Raw genomic sequence first — 14,362 nt, 5'->3', positions numbered from 1 at the left:
AAATGGGTCAGTTGAGGAAAAACTGCAGCTGTAGACAGCCAGTATTATTTATGTATAACTATCAGGCTCAGGAGCACTGATGTTAGTCTGACGCTACAGTGCAGCCTCTTCAGGGCGACTTCCATCCAGTGAGGAGGTCATATAGTCACTGTTGCTGATGCAAATAGAAGGAATGGATCAATCTCGAGTATTTTCTTTAATGAAAGATAAGATGAGAGACACAAAATGTGATTTAAAAACGAGATGTTTGGGTGCTGTGTGTGTGTGTAAAGTAGTTTAAAGTCCAGTTCTTTACACTGAAGAGTTCAGGGCCTTTTTTTAAAATCAATTATGTATGGCACCTCAGCCTACTTCTGTGCTCTCTCACACACACCTGCTCACTCACCCACACAGCAATTACTCTTCCTCTGCGCCTCCTGGTATCCTAGCAACAGTTGCCTGGATGGCAAGAGCAAACCACCACACCTTGCTCTGTCCTGCAGACCTGTGAGGGTACTCAAATACTGCTAGCTATAGAGGACTGCAAAGGGTAGGTGCAAATGCCAAAATGGGGATTGATCACTGCACGAGTTCGTGCAGTGATTGTGTCTTCGTGGGATTTAATGAAAGAATAATGAAATCTGTCTCAGTCTGAAACTGGCGTTTCTCAAAAGAGGCACTGGAGTAGAAACACTGGCCTACATCCGCCCCACCACCTCTCTCTCATATATGGCTTTTGCCCGCTTTCTCCCTCGTGCAAGCTGAATACTTCATGAGATGGTTAGAAGAAGGGAGACGGGGGAGAAGGCTCACTTTCTCATTTATATTGCTTCTAGGTCACCCATTTCTACATAGTTCTGTAACGAGACTGTTGATATGGATTCATGGCACAGAGAGAGACAGTGAGCTGCAGGGAGCTGTGAGCCAGCATCGATTTAAATAAGCTGGCATGATAAGAAAGTGCGGAGAGGTTTCAAGGTCAGTGTACAACACAGACACGTCAGATGCTGCAGTATTGATTCAACCACGGAGAAGTAAACTGCATTTGTCTGCATTTGAAGATCTCCGCACTCGTGTAATTTATAAGTTTCTGTGTCAGCTCAGTGTAGCTTAGATGAATCCCCTTTTAGTTTACGTGACCGGTGTTATAATCCCTGCAATGCCCGGTGAGAGCGTTCGGGAAAGCTTCAGAAATGGATATGTTACAGGATGTGGCGCCCTCTGGTGGTAGCATACATGAGGAGGCGAAAACTGCTGCCTCCCAGCACTTTGCAGCAGCAAGTAAGCAGGGGACACATAAATGTAATGGAAAACGGAAATAGAATAACTTTTAAAGGTTGTTTTTGTCTTCACAACGACAACAACAACAAAAAGCTATAAATAAAGTTTCAGATTAAACTTAACGCTTCAGGTGATCAGCATTAACTGACGACATAATGTAATTTTCTAAGATGCTTGCCAGATAGAAGTTTAAATTTCTATCATATGAGTAATTTTTCTTCCCCTATGTTGCTTCCTTTTGGTCTCCAGTCTGTAGATCCAGGAATGATGCAACACTTCTAACTGGGTCAGCCTGTGCCTTCCTCGCATCCCTCCCGCCTTCCCCACCATCGCTTCAAGTCACCCCTCCTCTTCTTCCTCCTCCTTTCCTCCCACCCCTCTATATGCAAACACTCCTATAGTTTTTTTCACCATGCAGCTCATGTGCTGAGGCCTCTTGTCTCACTCTCGCCCCCAGCCCCCTCCTTTTTTTCTGCCTGATTCATTTTCTCCCGTCCATGCATGCTGTCATAGTGTCTCAGCCTGTTGCTAAATGACTCCCATCGCGCGCGCGCGCGCGCGCGCGCACACACACACACACACACACACACACACACACACACAGTCACTTTACGCTGGCTAGTTGTTATTGTGGTTTTCCCACACAAACCTGACTCTTAACCGTGTGGATCGTAATGGTGTCAGTAGGTTTGTATGTACAGGAAGGGCACATTGCGTGGCAATGGGAGCTCTAAATGTATTTCTGAGCTGCTCTTCAGATTGGCTGACACTCTCAGACCTCGGTGCGGTGGAGAATATATATGACTGAGCAGTGTCCAATCAATGATTGTTACCATGCAGCCACATACTCTACATATGTGCATCCATACACAGCATACATTCATAAATATCGCTGTAACTGTAATATATTTCAAGCACTATAACTCTATTAATCGGTCCCCTGAGAGAAACACACTGCATGAACCTTAAAGGATACATTATAGAACAAAAGACATGGCCATAAATCTATTATACCAAAGGGCAGGAGCATGTAGCTACAGAGAGGGAACATCCCCTTTCTTTATTCCAGTGTGTGGCACAGAAACAGCGTGGATGAGACTTTAAAAAAAAGTGAGGTAAATGGCAGAAAGGAAATATAATTTACTGTAAAATAGGTTTTATGGGAAAATAATTGCAACTACTTGTATGTTTAAAAAAAAAAAAAATAATTAAGTAACATTTTGTACATCACAGTACATTGTGGTCAGCTGCTTCTCCTCGGATAAGTCCCGCCCCCTGGTGATTTGACTGACAGCTCTGAACCGGAGACGAAAGGGTGGCCAGTCACGCTCTCGCCATGCAAATGAGCTGCGCTCGGGCCGGGCGGGTGCCCATGTGGACCAGCACCATGCCTTGTTGTTCTGAGTGCTGATTGGCTGGCTGGCGCCTGATCGGGCTTCATGCGCTGCGGGCCAGCGGCGGAAAGAAAAACATGGAGGGACGTTTACGGCTACGGGGGTTTCCTTTCTCGAATCCCGCGGGGATAACGCCACTACACGAGGAGACCCTTTGTTCGCGGAGCTTGTAATTCAACTTCATGCCATTAGGAATGTTAATAAATGAACAATGGAAGGTGCTAACAAGCTGGTAAATTAGAGAGCGGAGGAATGGGGAGTGCTTCGGTCGCCGGATTTTGTGGGTGGCCATAGTAACAGGGCGGGGCAGTAATCCGGGAGGGGCGGGTCCTAACGAGAACACGACTCGCCTTGTTGTGTGTATTCCCGTGCTCGCATCGCCATCTTGTTGCCATCCTATTTTTTTACGTATGCGAGGATCTACTTTCCGTTCGGCCGGATTAAAAATCGCCCGTGTGCTTTCAGGAGAAACCCAAGGGACGAAAGGTTTGGGAGGGCTGGTGTGAACCGTGCATACGACGCTTACTACTGGGACGCTACTTACCTCCCTCCCCCCTCCCTCGGTCTTTTTCCTCCTTCCGTCCCGGGCTACCGGGTCTCCTGCCGTGAGGTTTTACGCGCAATGAGCATCGATACGCTTCTGGAGGCGGCCAGGTATCTGGAATGGCAAGCCCAGCAGCAACAACAGACCACACGTGGTGAGTTGAACAGCAGACCAGGGGGTTCGTGCTCAACGTGCAGGGCAGTGTACAGTGTGTGTGTTTAATACCATACTCCCTTTTGAGGAACCGACACCCGTTACTACCAGCGGGTTGCATTTGTAATCGATCCGCCTATGAGGCGTTTGTTTGGGTTCCTGTCAAAAACATAAAAATAAAATAAATAAGAAGGATTCACAGAAAACTACCACCAAACCCCAGGTGCTTACTTATTGCACAGCCTCCCCCGCATTAATGCGGAAACGACTAAAGTTGTTTTTTCGAACAACTTTGCGCGCTCTCGGGAGTGTGTGTGTCAGTCATAGTTTCACCACTCCAGTGACTCACCGTACGCGAGCGCGTGTGTGTGGGTGAGAGGCAGGAACAGGAGACTTTGTGTGACTAACCATGGTCCATTTATAAATTGTGTGATTGTCATATAAGTCCTTAATGTGTGTGTTCAGCTCATACACGCGCTGTAACTGTGTAATACCCCCGTGCGCTTTTGGAAATCTGTAAAATCGGCAGTGAAACGGTTTATTATAATTTTATTTTTTCATATTTTTCCAATGAAAAATTTCCCCTGGATCAGTTTGCCCCAGTTTTTGTCCGTCGAGCGCCGGCAGGGCGGTGGCGAGCTGAGGCTGCTCTTTACATAATACCCTGACATTGCTCAGCTATCTTATGACACTCACTTGGGCGGGCCCTCGCGCGCTAACCCCGGCCCTCATTTGTATATCAGTGCTCGAACTTATGCATATTGGCTCGTGCACCTCCGATTAGTTGTCAATCGACGTAAAGATCACTCACTGAACTGGATGAAGGGGGTTGGGGGTGTAGAGGGTGGGGGAGGCTGCCTTTTTGTGTTTCTCCCGTCAGATGACGTGTCAGGCAAACCAGCCCCCCGCTCCCCTTCCCCCTCTCGGCGTGCTTCACCCTACCGCGTGCTAGGGCCCGCCCACAGCTACCACGTGCACACCCCCTCCTATCCCCCCCCCCCAATATACAAACTTACGCGCATGCACACACACCCTCCTCGTCCCCGCCCTTCCCATTCAGTCTGCTGACAGTGGCGGGTCAAAGAGAGAGAAAAAGGGGGTAAGTAGGGCAGCTCACCGCCCTTCTCCTCGGCCCAGCCTCAATGCAGAAGTTATGTAATTTACGTTTGCGTGCGACGTAAATTATAATAATTTACATAATAATAATACTGTTGTTATTATTAATATAATAATAACAATAACAACGAATAATGTAATTAAGTGCTTTTTAAACTGTTTTGCATTAGTATTATTATGCCTGTAACAGAGGGATTTCCATTTTCCGAGTTACAGTGTGATTTTACAATGTGAACTTAGAAAAAAAGCCTCTCTTTCACTTTCAGTCTTTGTCATCACATAGCAGCTATGTGAAAGCAATCATGATGATAAACACCATCTCTATGTTATATAGAGTATACTGTACTGAAAAACATTTTGTTACTTTAGTTTTTAGTTTTAATTATTATATTATTGATATGTAATTTTTTAATGCAAAATTTGGCTTTTTTGTTTCAGAAGCTGTCTAAAAACTTGAAAATGTTCAAACTGCGACTATGCATGTTCATTTCTATGTGATATGTTGAGGGGCTGGAGCCTAAATAAGCTTACACTGGATTAAAAGCGATATGTAGTAGGTACTTTATTAAATCCATAAGTTAGGAGATCCCTGTTATTTTATCCAGAATTCTAACAAATTAGCTGAAATAAAGCTCAATAAGATGCACAAAATAAATGAGCTATTAATATATATAATGAGTAAAGTGACTAAAGATGCAAATAAACAAACATTTAAATACAAATTTTTCTGTGTTCACATGTGACACCACTATGCAATATGCTTTAATATTTTTACGTTCAAAATATTACAAATTTGTTAGAGTTTAATTTTTTAACATTGACTAATCAACAGTTGATTTAGTGATTTTTGCATCAAAGGAAGGACAGCCTGTGCTGTTCAGAAGGAGTCGGAGGATGATTTCTCAGTATATAGATAACTTGATTATAACTCTGTGGGAGCTCTCTCAACATTGTTGTTATCAAATCCTATTGTTCAAAGGAATATATTCTTCCAGAAGTGATTAGAAATATGTCTGTGGTCGTGATCGTATCATTGACTACGCAGGCGTTTTGCCCGGGTTGCGTCATCGGGAGTTTTTATTCTCACGCAGAGAGGAAACGAAAGTGTTACTTAACGCACAGCTAGGCATCTTGGCATGTGCTGTATCTGTTTTGTTGGAGGTGGCTGGGATGTGTGTTGGCGTTGTGCAGGTTTGAGGAATCCCTGGGATCTTCTAATGCTGCTGTTTCCATGGTGACTGAGGGCTTTCCACATTACTTTCTAGTCTGCCTGCTACAGTGTGCAGTAACTACTCACTCATATCATCACTCACTGTGTGTATGTGTGTGTGTTTCTTTGCCTCTGCATAATGATGTCTTTGCCTTTGTTTGCAGCACAACAGTGCTTCATTTGTATGTTGTCATGCTGCCAGCTCTAGTTATCCCAGCCGAATGGCTCCTTCACAACAGTCCTCAACTCTTGGTCAGACGCCCTGACGCAGCCCAGGGCGAGAGGCTCTCTCAGTGCTGGACCGGTCCAATCACAGGGCAGACTGAGGGGTGTTCTCTCCAGTGAGGCAACAGATTCAGAGACAGTTAATGTGGTTATTTGCCCCTCCTCACTGTCTCATTCTCTGATGACATCATTCTTTGTACGTGTTTGTGTGCAGGAAGTGTTGGTGTGCATGATACAGACAAAGTGAAATCCATCATGACAGATTCGGTAGCGTAGCAGTGAAGCTGCTAAGAGGACCTGTAGGGAACATAGGTCATATGTTGGTTGATAAATTACAAGTGATTAATGAAATCAGAATTTATGAAGAGTGCTTTCTGCATTTAGCACAGATCACTTTTTTCCAGATTTTGGGAATAAAATTGGCTTTTCATCAAAGGAAACTCACCAGGGCTGTGATAAAAATGTAGCAGGGGGTTAATTTACTCAGGCATTCAATACATTTCTTTTTTCAAATGGCCAGAAATGAGAGGAAAATGCAATACCTCCTTTTCTGTCCGACACCCCAGACTCAACATCTTAATTGTATGTGAACCAGTAGTGATAAGGAGCATACCCCTCCCACCCCACAGAGGTGCATTATGCGCTAGGAGACCACTGCAGATGTGGTGTCCTAGCGCATTTCAGATATGATAAATGTCTGACATAGGTGAACATTAAACAGATTTTGTCCTGCCAGATCCTTGCTACACAGTCAGTGTGACGTCTGATTGTGTTGCAATCCACAGTGAGTGAGTGGGCGTAGTGTGTCCTGCCTCCTGCATGCTCTATTCAGACAGCACCCTCGCCTAAACCAAACAAAGTATTTCCAGTATTGAGAACCAATCTGATGTGGACTATTTTGTGTTGTGTGCTACGTTTGGACAATGACGCAGCCTGTTAATGAGTAAAAGGTGCAGAAATACTGTGTGAAAACTAGTTTTAACTACTGAAAGGCCAGTCTTGCCAGATTATCATATACATCACATTCCTGCTTGTCTCCTTGCATACTACTGTTGTCACGCTGATTCTGAAATCCTGGGCTGATGTTATAAAAGCTTGGCTCATAGTCGGCACTGATGGCTGCATTTTATTCTGTTTGATTGTTTTATTTTTATAGTTATTTGCTCTTCTTTTGTGCCAGAGAATCTTTATTATATCAAGTAACTAAAGGTCTTTTCAGCTCTTTATCACACTGTCTTTGAACAGAGAACAGATGCATTTCAGTTGCTGACATCAGTAATTGTAGACGACAGTCAACAAGACTGTTATCAGCCAATAGTGATAGTCATCCATCCTTGTTCTTCTTACTTGTTTGATGTTAATCCTTATTTAACTTTAACTTACTTCTTTTCCTCCTTTAGAAGAAGAGCAACTTGAAGACAAGGAGCTCATCAGAAGGGAGGCGGAGTCAAAGCATGTGGAACTTGTGGCTTCACCATCTCAGCCAGTAGGAGCCAATCATGTCACCTGGGGTGATGAAACTCACCGTCAACAGCCGCATCACCTTCCTGTCCCACCGCCCCCGTCTCTACCTACTCGTCAACTCCCCATTGCAGTCATCCCAATGGTGCCGGTTGTCACCGCGACAACTTCAGTCCCGCCCCTTCCGCTCAAAACGCCAATTGCTGCTGCAGCAGCGACGCTCAACAGCTCCCCGCCAGTCAAGAACTCTTCCTCCCCTCCACCTCAGCCAGCGACTCGTCAACTGTTGTGCTCCCCTCAGATCAAAGTGGAACCCAGTGAGCAGCTGATAGATGTAAAGCCTGGAGCATCACAGCTTCAGGTTCAGATCAAGTACCCGGCCCCCATCAGCACTAATGGCTCCCAACACGCACTGGTTCCTCATCAGGCCCCACTCACACCTCAGCCACAGCCTAACGGGATGACCATGGAGGAAATGAAGGGAATGGAAGGGAAGAGGAGACCAGGAGGGTGAGTTTGTTTGTGTGTCTGTCTGTGTGTGTGTGTTAAATAAGGTATAAAGAGTGATCGGCTTATGGTTGATTATTTATTTTGCCTTTCCAGGGCGGGGACCAGAGAGGTGCACAATAAACTGGAGAAGAACAGGTTAGTCAAAATGATGGTAACCCCTCTCATGTTGAAAGAAATTGAGGAAAACTTGCCTTCCACATACACACATTTTCTGGGTGTTTTTCATGAAAGCATTTAACGAGGGCAAAGGTCACGGCAGTTCCTGAACTAATATAAATCCATGAAATCCTTCATCAAAAATGCAAAATTGGAGGTTTGAAATTTGTTGGTAAAAATCCCACGCAAAGAATCGACCGTCTTAAAAATGGTGAATATTCACAGTTGAGCAAAGACTACCATATGAAGTTCGACTCTTACATTTCTGCCTCTTCAGGCGAGCGCACCTGAAGGAGTGTTTTGAGACACTGAAGAAAAATGTTCCGAACATTGATGAGAAGAAAACGTCCAACCTCAGTGTTCTCCGCAGCGCTTTGCGTTACATACAGGTAAGGACAGTTTCAGCTTTCCCCAGCAAGCTCTTCATGTTACTTTGTCAGGACTTCAATTAACTGGTTGAGCTCTGGGGACCTCATAGGTCATAGGTCCAGTGTTATTGGTGTGGTTAGTCTCTTGTGACGGTGATACAGTGTCTGCTACATGCTTGTGAATCAGTCAGTATAATGTAATACTTGGAGGCTTCTTTGTTTCCAAGACCTTGGTCTATACAGTGGTAACCAGTTGTTCCAACACTGCCCTGTAGTCATGTAGGGATAGAAAAGAAACGGGCTGAACTAAATTGGTGGTTTTCAAAGTTTTTGTTCCAAGTCACATCAGAGGGGAAACTAAAAGTTCAAGGCACACCTTTATCCATGGATGTCTCCTTTAGATTGTCTTGTTAGATGAAGGGACTTCATCTAAAGCTCATTTGTGGCAACTGGACCTCGATTGATGCCTGCAGTTTTTTATGTAACAGTGTTACAACTTTATTAACATATTTCTTGCCTCAATCACCTTTGCAGACACTTTGGTTCAGCTCAAGCACTCTTCTACTGTAGGCCAAGTTTCTCTCAGAAACATGCTTTCCTCCATTAGCCACTAGTACCTTCTCAGCTTGCCTCAACACAGCTTGACTCGACTCGACTCTGTTTCAATCGGTTTCCATTACAACTGAGTACCACCTAATGTGCGTGGGGTCGTTATAGCAACATGGCCGAAAGTCCCGTGATGTCATTTGTATGCCACAGGAACGCCACAACAAAGGAGGACGTCGAGGCGATGATATAACTGCTGCTCAGTATGTGGCTTTTTGTCAAACCCAGTGGCCATGGTGTTGTTTTTTTCTGTAGCCATTTCTGTCGCTCCGAGGTTTTAAAAAAATGGGGGTTTTGAGCATCTCCTTTTTGTGAAGGAGACGCTCTTGTCACTCATCGAGTGATGCCACTGTCTAGCCAGTCAGTGACGTGCAGTCTGTTAATGTCATATTTTCGGATTACCTCAGATTGCTTGGATCCTCAACCGAGTAGGGACTAAAAAATACCTGGTACCAGCTAAAGGACACAAGCCTAAAAACCGAGTCGAGCTGTGCCAAGCTGACCCAAGTAGGTACTAATGGAAAAGAGCTACAAGTCTTTTTTTAGCCTGGTTTGGCACAGTGTTAACTAGGGCTGCCACAAACGATTATTTTGATAGTCAACTAGACACTGATTATTTTTGCGATTAGTCGACTAATCAGATCATCATCCATTGAACGTAAAACTACAGCTTATTGCACCAGCAGCATCTGCTCTTATATAACTATCATTAGCTTACAGCTTTAAGTGTTTAAGGTATGTGCTAACTAAAAATAAAGACAAGATGATAGTTTATTAAATTGTAATGAAATTTGCAGATTGTTTCGGTGAAGTTTAATAAACTCCTTGCTATCTAAAATATAACAGGACACCGGAGTATATTCTCCAGCATCTCACACTTCTGATAACCAGCTGTCTGCTTGACGTTTATTCAGCTGTGTAAAATCTATAACTTTAATCTCAGCCAAACCGATTTACTCAGGAACAAAAAAAATACAAAAAAAAAAAAGCCAAACAATAACATTTTTAAGTTATCTAAGTGACTTATATAACATGTTTAACCTGAGTAGCGAAAGCCGGCGGTGACGCCGGGAGTCCGGTGTTCTCACGGGCTCTAGTGAGCCATGTCCCCGGCTAGCTATCGAGCTAGCCGGGGCCGTTTTCTGAGACGCTCCGACGTCTCAGAAAACGTCGGAGCGCTTTTGAAAGTATGTGGTGTCTTGATAAACTGAGCAGATATTTGAAGTTTACACAGCTACATTCTCGCCTGAAAATATGTTAAACGTTTAACTAGCTGCCGCCATTGTTGGAAACTGAGCTGGGCCGCGCTATGAATTCTGGGACAGAGCTGCTTCTTCTTCTTCGGGGTTTAACGGCAGCTGGCATCCTTGTACATGCAGTGCTGCCATCTTCTGTTTCAGTCTGTTATTACACTCTTAAATCCTACTACTTATTCCTGCGTCTTTTGTGATCTTACAAAGCTTCAAATGACGCGTCGACTATTAAATCAGTCGTCGTCGATTTTGATAGTCGACGTAACCGTGACTAGTCGACTAATCGTGGCAGCCCTAGTGTTAACACCTGGCACTTTCTCTGACAGATGGCGTTCTTGGGCTCAGGGTTTTTCCTTTTCCAGTTCAGCTGAAGTAACACGGGTTGCTGTCTCCAGACTGTTCACTGACAGTTAGTTTTTTCTAATTTGCAGTGGCCAATTTGCACTGTTTGTTAGTTACACAAGAACATCACTCGTATTACTCTCCTCCTCTCAGTCAGGGCCTTTGGTGTGTCTTCTTCTAATTCCCTTCATTCAGCAACTGAATTAACTTATTTTTATGCTTTAAACTAAAAACTACTGGTACAACAACTCAACATTTCACTCTTAACTTTTCGTGTATGTTGCAGTAATAATGTAAGGCTGTCACAAAGTCCCACAGCACACCTGGACTTGCATCACATCACAGCAAATCTTGTGGGAACTACATAACATGAAAGGATAAAATGGCAACTTTTTTTTGTTAGAAGATCTAACGTTGCACATCGAGGCAGGAGGCTGATGGTACTTGGGTGAAGGGACGACTGTATAGCCCCAAGAGGGAAGTTTTCGGTCTGCAAAAGTAGACAAATGAGGACTTTTGTACTTTTTTTTTTTTAGCAGAAATAGATGTCAGGCTGGAGCTGCTGTCTATGTAGGGGGTTACTTTATTGCAGTGTAAGCTTTAAGATTTTGAGTCCAATGAAATACGCAGCGGAAAGTCAGTGGAAGGAGCTAAATTAGGGCGTGAGATGAGGGAATTTATTCAAAACAAGATGACTGCAAGTTCATGGGCTGCTCTCCAGGGAGCAGAGCGCAGAGGGATTTCAGGCCATCTTTAAGATGATGATGGTTGTTAGGCAGAGCCTAGCTGCGTTTGAGGAAACACAAACAGCACATATTAGATACACGTTTCTTGCTTTAGAGGTAATATACAGTGAAAAGCGGGTTGTTAGTATGGGTGAAAGGTGAGTCAGTATGTCTGTAGTCTAACCTTTCATGTGTGCCCTGTTTGTACAGCAGTGTTTAACCTCACTGCACACACAGTTTGCAACCTTTCACCTCCAGTTTAACTTGTCTCGATATTCTGGCAGTAGTTATACTGATGGGAAGAAGAAGTTGCATAAACTTTGTTGTTGTTTTTTTATTATTATTTTAATTGCAGAACTATTTGAAAGACCATCCCTCTAGGTGATCGTGTAACATTCAGTGACTTTAAAATCATTTAGCCATATCAGTATATTTGAGGGGGTGTGCACAAACAGAAAAACATTAAGTATCGGCTGCTTTTTATCCGTTTTGCAGGATTATAAATGAGATATTTTAGGATTTGGGGCTATTTGTCAGACACAGCAAGACATTTGAAGTTTTGTGGAGAAGCAGAGTAATCATTAGCTTTACAGACACACGGCTAGTGTATGTCAGCGTTGCTTGCAGTATTTTCCCCAGCCCACACTGTACTGCGGAGCTGGTTGGGTAATATCTTAGAGGGATGCTTTTCCTTTATCACACTATGTTGAGGCTGATGAATTGCTTCACTTTTCCTCTGTTTTCCTTTGATGGTTTCATTGTGGCATACTCTCCTCTGATTTATAATATTTGCTGGCTTTATTGTAGGTGAATGACTGCGTTTAGATGCGTACAAACACCCGGTCTTCTCTTTTTTTTTCTTTCTCCATGAAGCATAAAAAGCCTGATTATTCATATCCCTCCGTGCACGCTCATAACAGTTTTCAATTTTCTGATCGTCTGCCTGCAGGCGAGTCGTGATTTCATCTCAGCTTCGATGGTCTGAGCCAAAAACAGAAACTGGAGATGGTGTTTTAGTACTCCGGGTAGCACATCCAGGTTTCTCAAATGATTGATGATGGTGTTTCCATGCACAGCGATCATAATCAGGACCTTAATGCACATTCGTCCTTTTCTCTTCTCACCTCTCCCCATGTGAACCTGCAAACCTCTTCCCCCTCCTTCTCGCGGAGCCATGTGAGACCTGAGCACATGGCTAGCGCAAGGCCGATGATGTCACCACAGCTCACCCACTCCAGTAGCTTTGCATCCCTAGATTGCAGAGAGAAGGAGATGGGCAGTGATGGGCTCAGTGTTTACGCTAATGTAGCGGCGCATGCACTTATATCAGCTCTTCTTTGTCCCAGCCTTTTCTTATCCACATCTGTGTCCGTCTCTTGCCTTTAAAGCACTTGGTAACTATGGCAACAGGCGGCAGGTGGCCGGGGCACTGTAGTGAGTCCGTTCCTCCGTGTTTGTCTGCATGAGGGAGTGTGCCAGATGCAAGACTAAACGAGTCAAATTCTGGTCATATTGGTCTTTCTGTCAGCAGTTATGGATGATGGAGCACTCACAGGTGCTTTCAAGACATGGATAGTCCTGCTGCCTTGTCCTCATATCAGATTACAGATGCATATGATTAGAGCAGGGCGATATGGCCAAAAATATTTATCACGATATATATTTGAAAATTTGCGATAACGATATAACCGACGATATAATTGATGCGAGACAAAATACAACTCCACAACATTACTAGCGCAAAAAGACAACCTTCCATTTATTTTCACTTAAACAAGAAGCTGGTTTTTATGTACATTAAAGCTTTATAAAAATGTAACAGTGCAAATGCAAATTCCTTGCTGAAAGTTTAACCAAAAGGCATTTCCAGTAGAAATGGGATGACATATCCTGAGCATAACCATGTATAATATCCACTGAAGTTAAAAAGAGGTGCTTTGCAACATTAAACTGCAGTGTGCAGTACGCATTTTTCGGACCATAAGGTGCACGGGATTATAAGGCACATTAAGCGAAACAAAGCAGTCAGATAAATCAAACTTTATTAAACTCATTCTTCTTGCTTCCTCCACTTTTGTACCATTGATTCATTAATGTTGAATTCTCTGGCAGCTGCTCTATTCCCATGTTGTTGCAGTATATTAATGACTAACCTCGTATTGTGGATGGATTATCTCAGTTGTTCTCCTGACTGAAGTTTGGTCCGTTTACAGCATCCTGCCATGCGATTGCATTTGTTTCTAACCATGAAGAACCTTCACGTTAACTTTTATAAGTGGAAAAGTGTTAGTGTTCATCCTCCAGCTTCACTGTTTATGTTATGCTAACATAGCTGTGTCGCTAGCGATCACGTAGCACATCATTATATACCAGCTAGCCCAACTTCAGTAACCCTACAAACGTCACTGCTGTTTAGTTTCCTGTCTTCATTTATGTTGGAAGTGATAGCAGAGCTGTACGTTTGATTTTTTTCAGAAATCTCTCAGTCAGAACATGCAATATCATGCTTAGGTAACTAGCGAAACTAGCGAGCTAACTTCCGCTAGCTTCCTGCTAACTTCTAACTCCGTTAAATGTAATAACTTTTGTTTTCATGGACTTTATAGTTACACCTGGTAAAGCAGCAATGCTGATCGTTTTATTAAAGATGAAAGAATTTAGACAGTTTTTAACTCTAAGTGATGCTGCAGTGTTGTTTGACCTGAAGTTTAGGACCCAGATTACTCCCAGATTTAAGAGCATCTTAGTCCGACAAATACGACAATAACAACGGCCGCTTGCATGTTCTGCAAAAAAATGTGCTTTGTTGTGTATCTGACGGACAAACACCAAACCAGTTCCACATCACGGAAGTTGCACCATTTTTACAAACCAATTCTGGTTCATCTGTTTCACTCAACAATCGGCCATGTGCGTATGAAAACAAAGGCACTGCGCATGCGCGTTTTACTCCCATTCTATCGCGATATTTCATTTTCCTATCATTGCCTAACATTATACCGGTATTACCGTGAACGGTATAATATGGCCCAGCCCTAC

General features: G+C 43.6%; 1 protein-coding gene across 3 annotated transcripts in view; it reads left to right on the top strand.

Annotated features, from left to right (window-relative positions):
- Window positions 1–439: 439 nt before the first annotated feature.
- Window positions 440–14,362, top strand: part of mntb (MAX network transcriptional repressor b) — a 22,331-nt gene continuing 8,408 nt past the window's right edge. Inside the window, exons 1-5 of one of the 3 annotated variants that reach the window (XM_086309021.1) lie at window positions 440–529; window positions 816–957; window positions 7,303–7,873; window positions 7,967–8,008; window positions 8,307–8,418. In XM_086309021.1, the coding sequence (XP_086165147.1) occupies window positions 7,506–7,873; window positions 7,967–8,008; window positions 8,307–8,418 (522 nt within the window). In that variant the 5' untranslated portion in view covers window positions 440–529; window positions 816–957; window positions 7,303–7,505. Of the gene's footprint in view, window positions 530–815; window positions 958–3,002; window positions 3,353–7,302; window positions 7,874–7,966; window positions 8,009–8,306; window positions 8,419–14,362 lie in introns of those variants that run through there. The other 2 variants (XM_086309023.1, XM_086309024.1) reach the window with 2 other exon arrangements.

This window comes from Aulonocara sp. 'chitande type north' Nkhata Bay, linkage group LG10 (genome assembly GCF_057382095.1).
Source record: "Aulonocara sp. 'chitande type north' Nkhata Bay isolate Kocher_YH1m ecotype deep benthic linkage group LG10, A_spYH_male_GT1.1, whole genome shotgun sequence".
Classification (NCBI taxonomy): Eukaryota; Metazoa; Chordata; class Actinopteri; order Cichliformes; family Cichlidae; genus Aulonocara; species Aulonocara sp. 'chitande type north' Nkhata Bay.
The sequence above is the reverse complement of the archived record's forward strand: the minus strand, read 5'-3'. Positions and strand labels throughout refer to the sequence as shown.